Consider the following 17,396-nt stretch of genomic DNA (forward strand, 5'->3'; position numbering starts at 1 on the left):
CCCCCCTTCCTCTCGCCCATACCAAGAGCACCTCCATGTTATTCCTGCTGTGCAACTGTGCAACTGGCAGCGTTATATCAGCCCTTTTGCCAGATTCCACAAAAAAATAGTTTTATTTCGGTGGTACTGTAGAGCGCAACCATGGCGGGAAACTTCGGATACCACCTGGAATGACAATTTTAGTGGTGGAATAGGAGTTGAACCTGCGTTAGTGTATGTATGTGCATGTGTGTGTGTGTGTGTGTGTGTGTGTGTATGCGTATGTGTGTGTCTGTGTCTGCCTGTCTGCCTGTGTCTATGTCTGTGTGTGATGTGACTACAAACATTCGATCGTTATTTCATTATTCTTAATTGCTACTAGTCCGGCTTGTGGAGCTTGAGAGATATCTGTTTCTCTTCCCGGGGGCTGTTTCGGAGTGTCAGCGCATTTTGATTGGCACGAGAGTGTGGGGGTGAAATTCAAGGTCAGGAGAAGGAACGGAGAAAAGAAGGAAGCTGGAAATTGAAGGGACTTCTTCACTTATTTTATTTCATGTGCCGCGACTCTCGTTTTCTTGTCTCTCTCTCTCTCTCTCTCTCTCTCTCTCTCTCTCTCTCTCTCTCTTTTCCCTTCTCTGTCACCTCTCCTGCATGGAATATCTTGCATTCTCTCTCTCAACAGTCGGCATATTTACTAATTATATAATCTTCCTCATCCTGGTTGTGTTCAAAAGAAGATTGCATCAGCGTCTTAATCCGTCGCCTCATGATTGGGCTCGCTGATCGCCGTGGGCCATCAACCCGACACTTTTATCCCGGCCCTGGATCTCTCGCGGCCGTTAAACTCAGCCGCCCCTCCTCTTTCTCTATACATCTCTCTGTTGCTTTCGTTGTCTCTCTTTCTTTAAGTCTCTTTCTGTCGTTATGCTCTCTCTCTCTCTCTCTCTCTCTCTCTCTCTCTCTCTCTCTCTCTCTCTCTCTCTCTCTCTCTCTCTCTCATATTTTTGTAATTTCTGTCCTCTTCGCCCGCCCTTCCGTTTCCTTCTCAATATCTGTCACGTAGCCTTTTTTAAGATTTATGTTCTTTCTCGTGCGCCTTATTTCTCCGGTCCAGTCCTTTTGCGTTCCTCAAATCATGCATTTGAGTGTCTGAAGTAGAAATATAGTAAATCAGGCACATAGGAACGGAGATGTGAAGGCGCTCAAAGAAGAAGAAGAAAGGCATGAGGCAGGAGATCGCAATTGCGCGAGCGATAAAAGAGGGAAAAGAGAATGAAAATGAGGAGGAGGGGGTAGGGGGAAGTAGAAAATGAGATTGAGTAGGAGAAAAGGGGGAAGGGAGAGCGAGAAAGGGAAGGGGAATGAGAATGAAAATGGAAGAGAGAGAGGGATAGGGAGAGGGGAAGGGAGGGGAGGGGAAAAGAAAGAAGGAAGAGAATGACTCCTCGATGATCTTGGCGGGTCATCAAAGAGTTGTTACGGATTTGCAGTGGATTTTTTGCGTTCCATGTGGCTAATTATCGACCTAATGGACTTGGAAGAGGGAGGCAGACGGGGATATCATTAAGATAGTATAGAAGTTGAGGCAGACGGGGATATCGTAAGGAGACGATTCGTGGTAACCAATCTGTCCTCGAATTACTTACTAAGGTCGTGGGTATGACGTTATTACAGTTTTGTTTTTCTTACTTTACTTTAATATGACTAACTTTCTTCCGTGCATTTGCGTACGTGTGGCTAGGTATAGTTCTGCGTCTGTGTCTTATTGAGTCGCAATATTCATTTCAAGGTCGTAGGTTTATCGACTATCATCATCGAATTGTCATTTATTTGGCGACAGAATTTTTTATGGGGTCAGGTTGGTTCCGCAGACCCATCATCGCTGGCGATTATCGGATGTTTATATTTTTTGAGTTCTATGTGACACATCGTTATTCTCCATCTAGAATGCTAGCTGATTTTGGTTTTGATTTCAGACCGACTGTTTAGGTGTGTTGTAGACGGGACACTGGGCTGTATGGAACATCCGCTTACAAAGACATAATACATGAACGTACAGAAAAAAACAATTTCACACGGTCTCACTCACCCACTCACTTACTCACTCACTATTTCACGCACACACAGACACACACACACACACATACACACACCAATATACACTCACTCACAAACTCATATATATATGATTCAACAATTTGCAAATGGATACCTCGAAGTACGCTTTGGGGTCAACAAAGTAATGCATAATGTAGGTTGATAGAGTGGAATTGAATGCTTTTAGCAATTTAATGTATAACAGCAGATGCTCTGCATATTATATGGTTTAATTGCTGAGAGAGAAAGAGAGCAGTGCAGAGCAGAGCAGAAAAGAGAAGTTGAAAGGGAAACAAAGAGAGGTCATAGAACAGAGAAGGATCGGAATGTTAGAGAGAGAAAAATAAAAAAGGAAATTGGAATTTATAAGCTTTAGCTTTCCCCCAGTACGTTTATTATTTTTGCACGTTAATGTGGGCTGGTTGTATTTAATCGGGCGGGCGCTGAGAGTTTTACGCCATTATTTGCCATTACTTTACGTCGGTTCATGATGGGTGGAGGTGTATATATATACATACATACATGTTTGCTTTAGTACTTGTTTGTTATATGGATATGGATATAGATGTGTGAATATGACATGTGTACAAGTATGTGTGTTTGGGTGTTTTTGTGTCGTTTAGCCATATAAGTATAGCTCTGACTGGCGAGAAAGTTTGATAACATATATCGGATAACTGAATATGTATTATTTATTTTATGTATTATTATTTAGACTGAAACCATAAACCTTTGATAATTTCTCCGTGAAAATATTTAACCATTAGAGGACATAACTAACACTGGCAGATTTTACTACTTTTACTGAGATTTTAAGATTTGTTTATTACTAACCTTAAATATATCTTTTCTTATAATATCTCATATTAGACCATTGGAGAACAATGATTACGGGAATGATTTCATGACTAGTCGTAGATAAATGATATGATACATTGAATTACGTCAAGTGCAGAAAGGAATAAGAAAAAGAAGAAAGAATCGAGGTGCGTGAGATGAAGAAAACCAGAGATGGAATGGGAATCAGAGCGTGTTCTGTGTGTTATGTCATGTTATGTGAAAGGGGATTAGGAGATGCATAAGCAGAGATAAGGGAATCCATAAGAATTTGAGAGTTGGTTTGATGAGTTAGGGTGAAGGAAAATAGGGGGAGTGAGAAGGAGGAATTTTGATTTTGAAAAATACCAAATGGAAGGGCTAAAATAACTCAATCAATTCAAGGGAGAATAGAGAATGGACAAGTTGATACTGAGTATAGATAAGATAAAAAAGCATCGATGTCGACGAACTGAAGATAAAAGGGTTGATGGTTAAAGAGTACAAAGAAAAGGAGAGGAAGAAATTAATTTATGATTAATTATCGATTTGCAGACTAACCTGACTTCTCAAACCTGTAGTGGATTGTCTTGACGAGGAGGCCTAGAATGCTAAGTCGAAGTCAGAGCTCTCTTGTTTGTGCGTTGCACTACACTCTCTCCCTCTCTTTCTCTTATACTTTCTGTCCCTTTGCTTTCGCATAATTACACTGATGATATACACCAGGAATACATTCCAGGCTGCCATATATCCATATATGTTTTAATTCAGTTGCGATTATCAGGAAACATAAATCATCCAGACCAAGTAAGGGGAGTAGTGTATGGCACCGTTTATGCAGCCAGTAAAACTGATGACTCATCTCTCATGACTCATGCTGCACAACATTTTTTATTACTTAAAACAGTATATAAGATATCATTTTCATGGAGGGAAACGTCGCACTGTGAAACAGTTTGTATTACACTTATATTTGTTGGCAAGACATCGCGAAAATGACGAAGAAAAGGTTTGGATGAGAAACTTTAATGATTCCTGTTTTTATTTTCTTATGTCTACTTGCAAAATTTTAGTGTGGGGCATTCTTGAGGTTATATGAAATAGTAACGACGTAGAGAGATCTGAGTGGTGTTAGACTATTGAAAAAAAGCAACTAGTAGATTAAAATCTACTGTATAAACCAGTGGTTTTCAAATTATTTAGTATGACGGAACACTAAGACACAACTAATATTTTGGCGGCACACCTACCCTCTGATATATATATATATATATATATATATATATATATATATATATATATATATATATATATATATACATACATACATACATACATATACCCCCCACACACACAGACATATATATATATGTATATTCTATGTATATATATATATATATATATATATATATATATATATATATATATATATATATATATATAGTCTTAGACTATAGTCTTGGACTTATTTTCGCCGTTCAGTGTGAGGAATTCTCGAAACCTAGTAAAATTATATTTTCGCGGCACACCAAGGAGATAATGGCGGCACACGCTTTGGGAATCACTGGTATAAACGCAGTTGTTCTTGGAAAGATGAATTGTCGTGGGGAATTTCATTCATCATAAAACTAAAGTCATTATAACATCACGTTGCAAAAGTAGTAATGTATATTAGGATGAACATTCATCAGTAGCTTGAACAAGTGTAATGACAGCAGTAAAAAGACACACAACAGCACATTCAGGCCCTAACACAACTCGAAAGGGAAGTGGTCTAACAATTCCGTACAATTCGGTGATAGCACTGACTCGGGTGTGGTAACAAGCCCCTGGATGAACTGCGTCTGCCATTAGGACCGTCGAAGAGGAGAGGTTTGGGCACCTGGCTCCGGGAGGCTCTTTATAGACCTTTTATGGGAGGGGAGCAACGTGCTCACCCTCCCCCTCCCCCTCCCCCATCCCTCGACTCTCTGTAGGCTTTCCCTTTCCTCACCCGCACCTGTGTCGCCCCCCTTTTTTCTTTCTTTTTTATATACTTGGTATGTTTTCTCATTTCATGTTCCTCATGCGACGTCTTCAAAGTAATGAGAGTATAAACAGAGAGTGAATCTTTGTCTTTATACTTCATTGTGTCCTTTATACTACGCCCATCTGGATGCAGGGCCGGATGAGATGTGCTCGTTCCGCTCACACGTCGTCTCAGAAACCCTCTTCCCCTTCGTACGTGCTCTCGCCTCTCCTCCACCCTTCTCTCTCACCCTCCTCCTCCTAACCCCATGCTCTGCCCTCTCCTCCTCCTCTCCTTCTACTCTTCCCTCTCGCCCTTCTCCTTCTCCTTCAACGCCCTTATCTTCACCTTCCTCCTCCTCCTTCGCCCTCCCCATTCTCCTCCCCCCTCCCTATCTCCATTCCTCTCCTCCTCTTCCTCCTCCCCTCCTCCTCCTCCTCCTCCTCCTCCTCTTCCACTTCACTGTCGTAGTACAATCCCTCGTCAGACTCGCGAGGTCTACAATATTGACCCAAACCGCCCACTTAACTCGTTATCTCTCGTCCACCTCCTCCAACGTCCCTCGTATCGTTTCCTTTCGCTCAGAACTAATTTTGTTTATTTTGTATTCAGTTGTTCATTTATGAATTTGGTACAAAGTGCATTTTCAGGTATGTACATTTATTTACTGCCTTTAATTAATCGTACCTTTTCATACAAGCTTTATTGTAGTCAGGCATGTATCAAAATACCTCTGGTATAATATGAAGAAGATAATGCCCCCTCTCTATATTTGTTTGAGCTTCTCCGAACCCGGTTCCAATATATCCTTCCTATCCTTCCAAACATCCAATGGTCCCCGTATCCCCCACTCTCATCCTTGCCTATCCTTTCGTACCCCCTCCCACCTCCGTGTAGATCCTCCTTCTGATGGTGGCGGTAAGGCACGACAGCGCCTGTTGCTCTCCCGGGCTGAGCGTAGGGTGGGGCAGGGGGAGGTGGGGGTCGATGGGGGCGTGCATGAGCAATTCTGGGTTTATTTTGTCATCTCTCCATCCTTCTTTTTGGTGAATGTTGCAGTGTTTCTTGTTCGTTTTCTTTGTGAAATTCAACAGGGGGTTGGTACTGATGGACTCCAGTATCCGATTTCATTTTTCATCAGTTTTTAATATCCGTTTCCAGAGGTGTTGCCTTTCTAGATGGGGATGGTCGGACTTAATGTAACCATTTATTTGTTTCTGCAGGCGTGAGGAGACATTTAAGAGATTTATGTTAGGCGATAATCGTTCGCCGCGCGGAGGTGAACATTGAGTGGCATCTCCCATCTTAGCAGTGTCCCATCATAACCATCTCGCAGCAATTCTTCCCCCGGAGTGCCATCGCCGCGCCCATCATTGGCCTCTCGTAACTGACGCCAAGCTCTCTTCTTGGTATCCCCAAACACTTTTGACGTGACGGGTTTCTCTCTCCCGTGGTCCCTTGCTCCTCAACCAGCCCTCTCCCCATTTCCTGCCGCGGCCTCTCTGCCCTCCCTCCCCTTCCCTCCCTTGCCTCTTCCGCCTCCCAACTCCCACCACCTTCCAATCACCCGCCAGCTGTTTGGATTTAGATCCGCGAGATTTGATTTTGCGCGTCCCGCAAGAGGGAACGGCGGCCGGGTAATAGGGCCTGGTAGTGGGAGATAATGACATTCCTTAATCGAATAGGTTCAGAACCACCGCGGGGCGCCGTGCAGGACGCCGCGTCGCGACTCGCGCTGCATGCTGACAGGACATTGTGGGCATGAGCAAGTGTCTAGTTCAAACAAACAAAAAACATACAAACTATAACGTGTACACATATAAAATCAAACACTGTGGGAGTGTTTTATTTTAAGTGTATAATTGTTTAGGAGTTTTTGTGTTTGTATATTGTTGTTTATATTTTCAGCAAGCTATTGTCTTTTACTTATACAATCGTATATAACACACTTTACTATTCTTTCTCTATTTTTATCATGTTTCTGTTTTCTATTCTATTCTATTTACATCTCTTCTAATGCTTTGGCGAAATGGATGAATAGGCGTCATCCGATTGAAGGCTTGATGGTTTGGTTGGAAGTGATAGAAGACCCCCCCTCCCCTCCTCACTGCCCTGTGTCATCATAATAAGGATATATATACATATATATTGATATAAAGATGAGCGTGTGTGTGTGTATGTGTGTGTGTGTGTGTGTGTGTGTATATATATATATTATATATATATAGAGAGAGATACACATATATATATACATATATATATACATATATATATATATATATATATAGATAGATAGATAGATAGATAGATAGGGTTCGAAGTAATGTAAAATGACTACAGCGTTCCACATGTCTGAGTGTACCTTTCAAGAAAACACATTAATGTTGAAAATGTTTGTATGATGTCTTTTTTATTGATATTCTATTCTGTATACTTTTCACTGAACGATGTATGAATTAAACAATATATACATTAGCTTAGAAAAAGGCTATAAAATTATCAAGATAATTACATCCCTCTAATGGGAACGGTTATTGTTGAGTGTTGGTGAGCAGTTAGCGTAACTTTTAAAAGGTTCAAAGTAACTTTATGAAGTTGGTTCTCTAAACTTATCAAGGCATCTCCAACAGCGAGCAACGTCAGGAGTGCTTCATTGGATTAAGTTTCTTATTTGTGTTGTGTTAATAATGCAAACATTTATTTTTGGAAATGCTCATTGTATAACCGGTTTATGTTTTTAGAGAAATCGATTAGTATATTAACAGTATAATGTTTTTGTTGTTCTAAGGAAAATTGGCATTGTGGCAGATCTCAGGATTCAACTTCTTTAATTGCGAAAATGAATAAATAAAAGCTCACACAGATTTCTAATCCCGAAACTGGTACTGGTGTTAAGTGAACCGTGGCAAGATTGTGGATCCCTTTTTTCTCTTTCTTTTCCCCTCCAAAAATCTCTCGATTTCCACTGGTGAAAAAAACTTTGGTGAGTATTTTCGTCTAGTTGATTTGATTCTCGAAGTATTTCCATACAGTTTTTTATTTTTTTGGCGCATTTGATTCCGTACGTTGAAAATGAAGATAGATATACTCGGCCAAATGAGCGCAAATAGTCTTTTGACTCTATTCGCCGTGCTTGGGAAATCAATAATGAAATGTGGCTCTGTATCTCCGTAGACTCCTGTAACTTGTCTAAACTCGGTCGCGGTTCATGTAATCGCGACTTGCTTACAAGCCGAGATACAGACGCCCCTTCGGCTTACCCATTGATCGCTTGTTGTCGAGACTCGAGTCGTAAGAGCCATTACCCTGCCTTGTGTAACGAGGGAGTCCCGCCACTCTGCCGGATTATTCCTGGGTGCTCGTTAGAGGTCGAGGAGTTGATGTGCGGGTCATTATCCTTGACCCCTGGAGAAAGGGAGAAGGCGGAGGAGAGTTAAAGAGGGAGGAAGAGAGGGAGAAGGAGAGGGAGAGGGAAATTTTGAGAAGAATTATAGAGGAGGGAAGGGGGAGGGGGGTGAAACAAGAGACGGAGGAGGAGAATTATAGAAGGAGGAAAGCACGGAGAAGGAGAAACAGAAGAGGGAGAGGGAGAGTAAAATTCGGGAATTAGTGTATTTGCTCTTATATTTGTTTTCTTGGATTTGTTTGAAATACACCGTTAATACGGACAATAAGATAGGCATTATCCTTTGTCATTGATAATGTACTAGAATTTTGCAGCTTACTCTTGACCTTTGGAAGTACGTCTCCACACTAGAGTAAAGCTGTACTTATTTAATTAATGAACGCATTAATTCTACTATCGATACATCAGAGGTGGTTAATTTCGTCTGGCCAGACCAGTGTTCCATTACTTCGAATTTGAACTGATATTTCAGGGGAAGATGAGTATTTGGATTTCCTTTCGTGAAACAGATGAACATAGAGAGAAAAAGGAAAGGCAAATGAAGAAGAATGGCAAGGGTAATGATTCACTCATTATTTTTTTATATATATTTAAGACGTGCAATATCAGATATATAAAACATACTGTAAATGATAATCTTATGTGATTGATTTATAGTGGAAGGAAAGAGAAGCAAACACAGATGAAAGACTAACACACACGAATAGACATAGTATATGTGTGTTCGTTTGTTATATTATATATTATATGTTATATATTTGTATATTATACAAGTAACTATATTTGTGTGTGTATATATATATATATGTATATATATATATATATATATATATATATATATATATATATTACATGTATGTATATATACATAAATGCATACATACATATACATACATACATATATACATACATACATACATACATACATACATACATACATACATACGCGCGCGCGCACACACACACACACACACACACACACACACACACACACACACACACACACACACACCTATATATATATATTTTTTTTGTTTGTTTTTTGTTTGATAGATAGATGATTAAAGATTAAGATGTAGATATTTGTATACAAATACTGAGCACGTCGCAGTCTGATTAATAATGTTAGGAGTGCGGCTTTAGCAAGCGTTAATTGGAATTGTTGCTAAATCTGCGGGAGGGCTTTGAATATTATTAGAACAGCTGCAATCAATCTCCCTTAGATATTTTAACTAAATTGTTAAGATATTCGCATTTATCCATATACTCCATTTGTGATTTACCCTATACACATCACACATTTCCATAGTATATCATGTTTTGACGTTCCTTCTTCTGGTTCGCTACACTGATACACACAAAACACACTACACACACTGGAGAGCTCCTCCCTCGGCTCGCCTTTGTTCAGAAGAGAAAACCGCGTTTGAACATTGACGTTCACGGTAGAGCAGAAGTTGGCGAAGCGTAGGGGCGGGAGTCCGTGTGAAAGAGTCACTGGGCGCTTCATAAAGCCTCCTCGGGACACTTATGATCCCCGGCTTTTTTAGCAACGGCTGAGGATACGAGGGCTAGAGGGTGTTATTCCCCGCCCGTTTCTCTTTTTCGATACGGCTCTGGTATCTTGTTTGTTTTATCGTATATCTGTTATTTTTATTTTATTTTTTGTCTTTGTCTCTCTCTCTCTCTCTCTTTTTAGACAGAGATTTCTTTCACGCCGCCCTCGTGTTGCTAGGATCGTTCTTCCTTTGCAAGGGAGAGTATATGCTGCCTTGTTTTTGCTAAAGATAGTAACTCTATTTCACGCTTGGCGTTACGATAATCATCTCACCACTCTATAACCCTTGGTGATTTCCAGGTGAAAATGGCATGCCTGCGAACATTAAAAATATTTCCTCATTGTTAGGGAGTGCTCAAGGGCCGAGAATGGTCGTGACCCATATACGTAAAGCTAATAGGATGATAATAGTCTCATTGTGCAGTACTGTCAAGAGCAGTGTCCTTAAACGTGAGAGTGTTTGTTGCTCTACCTTTAAGAGTATTTCGCCTTTGTAATTGTCTTTGTTTTAGATTTGATAATGCGAAAATTTGGCTAAGAGCCGTGTATATTTTTACGTGTCTGACAATAGTGTTGTATTGTATAGGAACTCAATCAAGTTCGATTAGCATCGTGATGTTTAGAACAATATCATGTTTCGTAAAATGGAATATCGTGTATTGGTTAACTGTTGATTAGCTTTGTGAACAAAAAACATGATGGTGTTGTTCAAAGCTCTGCCGCTGATTAATTTTCATCAGCAACATATGATTAATGACTGCAATGATTATGTAGATTGTAAGCGTTTATTTGGAGCCGCAGATAATTTGCTGTCGCTTTTTGAGAAGAGTGAATGCAGGACATTTTTGAATGTTTTATGCATGCTTTCTTCCTACATAATTGTAAATTGGACATTTCATTGTTCGATGTTTATTTACTCGTAGATATTCATAGGAGATGGTGATGTGATAGGGTCGCAATTATAGCTGGACACAGCGCGAGAATAGACCATTCTGTTTCACTTGAACAGTGTGGAAATAGACCATTTTGGTTCACCTGAACAGTATAGGTATAGACCAACTTGTTTCCCCTGAGTACAATGTGGCAATAGACGATTTTATTTCGGTTGAATATAGTGTAGGAAGAGACCAGTTTATTACGTTTGAGCACAGGAGGAATTTAACCCGATCTGTAATAAATCTGTAAATTATGTGATTAAGCTGCATGGTGTCTCAGTGATAATGGTAATGAATTATAATGATGATTTTCGTGCTGTGGACATGATTTGTTCTGATTTCAAATTAGAGTGCCGTGTGGCATTTGTTATGTCAGGCTCTAACTTGTGTTATGATTAAACTTTTAGCAGATCGTGTTGTCTTGTTTTTATTATTCTTTATGAGGGTTGTGGGTGTGTTGGAGTGGTGTTGTAAACTCAATCTGTTTTGTTTTCCAGAACGTGCTGCGAGAGCTGGAGGGCAAGAAGCCACAGCTGGACGAGTTAGTGGCTTCAGCTGACAGCCTTAAGGATGACGCCTCTCGCACGCAGCTGCACCAGAAGGGTGAGTAGAGAGAGACACGTGTTTTACAGGTGTTGGTTCCCCGGGACGTGCAGGGAGCAAATTCGGTTCCCTGCGCTCCGGTGAGGTCTCCGGGCTTGTTTTATTCATTTATACTTTTTCTATTGGTTTATTTGGTTAGCTATTATTTAGTTATCTGTTTTTGGCACTTTGGCGTTGTTGTTTACCCATTCTCTTTGTTTATTTTGCCATTGGTTTTGTTTGAGGCCTTTATGAAAGAGGTGTTGATTCAGCGTATTATTTTCTCGGTAGTTTGTCTGTTGAGGCTTTTGTATATGTACATATTTTTTCGAGTGGTAAATATTTATTTTCTTTGGAAATTTGTTGTAGTTACGGTTACGTTTGTATCTACATTTATATAATACATGCGTCTATATATATATATATATATATATATATATATATATATATATATAATTTGTATATTTATATTTATATTTATCTACATACATATATGTATATTATATATATATATATATATGTGTATATATATATATATATATATATATATATATATATATATATATATATATATATGTATGCATATGTATGTATAAGTATATGTATGTATATGTATATGTATGTACATATATATATATATATATATATATATATATATATATATATATATATGTATATATATGAATATATATGTATATATATGTATATGTATGTATATATATGTATATATGTATATATTAGACTGTGTATGCCCAAAAACCGATCTGTACAAAATTTACATCGTATAAGGAAGCTATATATTCCTCGCCATTTTATTCGCTCTGCGGAATCTAGTTACATTATACTTGTTTAAGTTAGTTTAAGTTTGCTGTATTTAAACTATGCCGTATAAAGTTAGGCAATATCAGTGGGGGTAATGCCGCTAATGCTATACTCTGTGCTTTCGGCGGTTTCTCTCTCTCTCTCTCTCTCTCTCTCTCTCTCTCTCTCTCTCTCTCTCTCTCTCTCTCTCTCTCTCTTTCTCTCCCTTTCTCTTTCGGCCTATGTCTCTCTCTCTTTCTCTTTCGGCCTATCTCTCTATCTATCTAGCTAGCTCCCTCTCTCACTCCCCCTCTCTCTCTTTCGCTCTCTCTCGTTTTCTCTCCCCCTCTCTCGCTCTCTCTTTCTCTCCCTTTCTCTTTCGGCCTATGTCTCTCTCTCTCTTTCCCTCCCTTTCTTTTTCGGCTCTCTCTCTCTTTCTCTCCCTTTCTCTTTCGGCTCTCTCTCTCTTTCTCTCCCTTTCTCTTTCGGCCTATCTCTCTATCTATCTATCTATCTAGCTCCCTCTCTCCCTCCCCCTCTCTCTCTCGCTCGCTCCCTCTCTTTCGCTCTCTCTCGTTCTCGCTCTCTTTCGCTCTCTCTCTCTCTCGTTGTTAGACTCGAACCGCTATTGTGGTCAAATTTGATTTAAACAATTTTGATACGTATTTTGTTAACATCATGAATTTGGTAAATGAGGGGAGGAAAATGTTTTAGAGTAATTATTTTGAATCTGTATCCGAACAGCCTCTTGGATTTTAGAACAATCCCACAGAGGATCTTGTGGATGCTTTCATCTTAGGCTGTGTTATCCTGTGATACTAATGTGCTATTTTGCGATATAATATGAGCTTCACTACATGTGATCGGAAATTTTCCAAGTTATATGTATATATATATATATATATATATATATATATATATATATATATATATATATATATTTATTTATTTATTTATTATTTTTTTTTCTCGGAAAATGGGGTTTCTACAAATTCCGTTTATAAGTTATTGATGGACACTGGATTGCCACATCACTGTGTCATTCGCTTTTCAATCATTTACGTGGGTCTGTCATTTGTATAGATAGGATAAAGTTGCCCTCTTTTATTCATTGGTGGTTATTACTAATTCACGTGTAAGGGAGCGAACTAATCGCCTAGAAAATATATTGTATTAGATCATGATAGATTGTTCTTTATATTAGGATGTGTTAGTAAGTTTGAGAAAAAAAAACAAAAAACATGGGAGCGTTGGAAGGAATCAAATCTCAGCAAGGTATGTGGGGAGATCGGTGTAAGAGTAGGGCATCATATGGGCAGATAATCATGATAATGATATAGAGATAAATAACGAAATAACATGGAAAAAAAAATAGTGGAAGGGGTGATGAAGTGGGAGTGGTTTGCACAATGTTGATTATATTTGTAAGGAAGGGAGTCGTATAAGGTGCAGTGTGTATCTATTTCCAAAGGAAGGCTTCTGAAAAAAGGAAGAAAGTTACGCATCCTGCAACCCCCTTTACGTGCACACACCTCTAGAGTGGATGATGGGAATTGAGGCTGCAGACGTGGAGCGGGTAAGTCCCAGGGGGTTCACAAGCGCCCGAGGATGAGGGAAGTTTGGGCATTAAGCCGCGAGGGGATGGGTTATGGGGGTAGGGCCTGTGCATACCACCTGTCAGTCCTGTGTCGCCAGCTCTATATTACTTATCTCCTGCCTGTCTGGGATGCTTATAAGTCGGTCGTGTCTGTTTGTTACGCTTATATGACGGGGAAGGGAAGGAGAAGGGTTAGGGAAAGTGAACGAGAAAGGGATGTATTTGTAGGTAGATCGAGTGAGAGATATTCATGTTTGTAACATATACCATGGTGAGATATTCTTCGTATTATCCCACGTATTATTTTTTTTTCTACCTCTCTATTCTGTTCCCCCATTTGTTCCCTCTCTTCCCCTCTCTCTCTCCTCCATTATCTCTCCCTCTATGCTTCACAGCGCGGTATTATCTCGTCCAGTCTCGCTCATAAAAGTGGACATCGACGACAACGGTTCCATTAGGACATGGCAGTTAGATTGCATATTTATCGCAGGTTTGTGGTCTCCAGAGTGCATTATTAGACTTGCGCGATAATTAGCTTATTCGTTTATAGCCAAGATGTTGTAGCCAATGGAGTATCGACCATGGCGGGCGAGGCGGTGCAGGTGCACGAGGGAGGAGAGGCCTCGGAAGGCTGTTTGGGCTTTGTGGTGCTAGGCTTCATTCTGCTTTCTCTTTGAATGTTAGACTTTTTATTTATTTATGATTTGCAATGTTAGGATTGCTACAAACGCACACGCACACTTAGTGTACGTATTGTAGTGTGGTTTTTACCTTTTTCTTTGACCCTTAGAAAAATGAGGGTGACTTATTTATGTGTATTTCTGTCGAGTTAATCCTGTGTTCGTGCCTGGGTTTTTACCTGTAGAGATTAGCGCTTACGCATTCCTTTCGGATATGCTTTTGTCTACGCAGTTGCTTTTCACGTGATTATAAACTGCCGGCACACGATTTATAATGAACAGGATAACAAGCGGTTGAGTCATGCAACCCCATGATTGCAAGCTAAACACGTGACGTCATAACCGAGCGAGAATTTCACCAATGTTTTGGTTGACGGGGTGCGGGCGGGTAGCTCTCAGGTCAAAGTGGAAATTGCAAAGAATATTTTAGAGAGGGGGGTGTTGAAGCGGGTCGTTTGAATATCTTGGTGAAATGGGTCGTGGGGTGAGAAGGTTGGGTTTGGTGGCTGAAGGAAGGAACGGATGAGGGGAAAGGGAAGGGTTACGGTCGGTAGGTTGAGGGATGGTTGGGGAAAAGGAGAAGGAAGGGGTAGATGGATAGTGGGAGGAACGGATGGGGAGGGGAAGGAAAAGGTGGTAGATAGATGCAGAGATGGTTAGGGGAATGGAGAAGGTTGTGGTAGGTTAAGGGAGGGAGGGAGGAACGGATGGAAAAGGTGGTGGTAGTTGGGTGGAGGGATGAATGAGGAAAGGGAGAAGTTGAGGTAGATGGATAGAAAGATGGGAGGCATTGGGAGTTTTGACGACGGTATATATCATCGGTAGGAAACTCTACCTTTCTTCCCCATTGTCATTGACAATTCTCCATCATTATTATTATTGCTAATGTTTTTTGTAAAAGACAATGAATGATGGTAAGGAAAAGAGGGTAAGGGTTATGATAACGGTAAAACAATAACGATAATAACGATAATGGGGAAAATTATGCTTGTGTGCAGTGACAACAGTGTTATCGCGTCATTTTCCTTATTACGGATGATCTTTACTCCTTTTCCTTCCCCCTTCCCTCTCTCTGTCAGTATCTGTGTATCTCTCTCTCTCTCTCTCTCTCTCTCTCTCTCTCTCTCTCTCTCTCTCTCTCTCTCTCTCTCTCTCTCTCTCTCTCTCTCTCCCTCTCTCCCTCTCTCTCCCTTTGCTTTTTTCACCCTCCCTGCTTTTTTATATGTTTCTGGATGCTTAAACTCTCAAAGAAAGGAAAAGAAAATGGGGAAAAATACGGGTGCAACATCTATAAATATCGAGATTCAATATTGAAATATCACACACTTCTCGAGGCTCATCTGCCCGCTGCTGCCTTGCCGGAGGGACTGAGAAGGAAGAGGGCGGAGGAGGGGGAGGACCAGGTGGAAGGAGGAAGTTGGGAGGTGGAAGGTAGAAGGTGGAGAGAGGAATAAGGAAGGAGGAAGGGGAACGTAGAGTAAGAAAGAGTAAGAGAGAATGTGAGTGTGGGTGAGTATGTGTGTATCTATGGAGAGTGAGAGAGAGGGAGAAGGAGGAGAAGAGGGAGAAGAGGGAGAGGAAGAAGAGGGAGAGGGAGAGAGAGAGAGGGAGAGGGAGAGGGAGAGCGAGAGCGAGAGCGAGAACGAGAGCAAGAGAGAGAGAACAAGAGAGCGAGAAAGCGAAAACAAGACGAGAGCGAGAAATAGTATCAGTATTGCACTGACAAAGAACTATGTGTCCAGCGGGAGAGATATACGAATGATGAGACTGATTGGAAATAAAGGGAACGAAACGCGCGCCGAAAAAGAGGATAGAAAATGAAGACGGAAAGGGAGAGGGGAGATACATCGGAAAGAGAGGAAATGGAATCGCAGGGGAGAATATGCGGAATGAGCTTTATTGATTAGGGTAAACGGCGAAGATTTAAACGGAGACGTTGACGTATGGATGTAAGGATATAGCAAGACAAAAAGGAAAGCAAACGGCCCGGCCCGCTCGTGTGCGCGCGCCCTCGCCCATACGCACACATACAGAGAGGCGCGCGGACGGATGGCACACGCGCATCACCTACACAGAGACACACCTACATTTCATAAGCGTACAAGGAGAGTGAGTGAGTGGGTGGATGGATTTGTGGGTGAGTAAGTAGATGGGTGGGTGAGTGAGCGAATGACCGATTGAGTGAGTGATTGGATGGGTGGAGGTATGTGGTGAGTAAATGGGTGGTTGAGTGGGAGAGTGAATGGGTGGGTGAGTGAGTGAGTGAATGAGTGATTAGAGAGAGAGGAAGAGAGAGAGAGGAAGAGAGAGAGTGAGAGAGAGAGTGAGAGAGAGAGAGAGAGAGAGAGAGAGAGAGAGAGAGAGAGAGAGAGAGAGAGAGAGAGAGAGAGAGAGAGAGAGAGAGAGAGAGTAATGGGCAGAGAGAAAAGAAAACCTTTAGAATGGCTAGAATGAGGATAGATGCTAATGGAAATTACGGCAATGATTTGAAATGAAGAGATAGGAATGTGACAGATAGTTTGCGGAAGAGAGAAGCATAGAATAGGATGAGAGTTCGATGCAGCTTTCTCGAAGGATTAGAAAACTATTTCCTTCTCGTGTAGTTTTACCTTCCCTTCCCCGCGCGAGAACCGGGGACCGACATAGCCTTGGGAATCTGCAAGAACGTATCGGAAAGATTTCAGGAGCTGGAAACCCCAGAGGCTGCACATACTCGAAAAAATGGAGACTGTACAAAATAGTAGGAGTCTTCCCATAAAGAGAAATATATATATATATATATATATATATATATATATATATATATATATATATATATATATATATATACATAGTCTTGTCTCGGGGACTTAAGATAGGGAAGGCAGAAGTAAGGAAGTGAGTGCTTGAGAGTAAATGAATGAGTGTGAACGAATGAGCGAGTGTGAATGAATGAGC

At 40.7% G+C, this 17,396-nt stretch overlaps 1 protein-coding gene across 19 annotated transcripts in view; it reads left to right on the forward strand.

Moving 5' to 3' along the window:
• The window catches only part of LOC122251860 (dystrophin, isoforms A/C/F/G/H-like), a 1,045,059-nt gene that overhangs the window by 338,116 nt on the left and 689,547 nt on the right, over nt 1–17,396 (forward strand). For all 19 annotated transcript variants that reach the window (XM_086553567.1, XM_086553566.1, XM_086553574.1 and 16 more), the window contains one exon: nt 11,297–11,402. In XM_086553567.1, coding sequence (XP_086409693.1) covers nt 11,297–11,402 — 106 coding nt within the window. The remainder of the gene's footprint in view (nt 1–11,296; nt 11,403–17,396) is intronic.

Source organism: Penaeus japonicus, unplaced genomic scaffold (genome assembly GCF_977035675.1).
Source record: "Penaeus japonicus unplaced genomic scaffold, GWHDUDI00000001_assembly GWHDUDI00000028, whole genome shotgun sequence".
NCBI classification, from domain to species: Eukaryota; Metazoa; Arthropoda; class Malacostraca; order Decapoda; family Penaeidae; genus Penaeus; species Penaeus japonicus.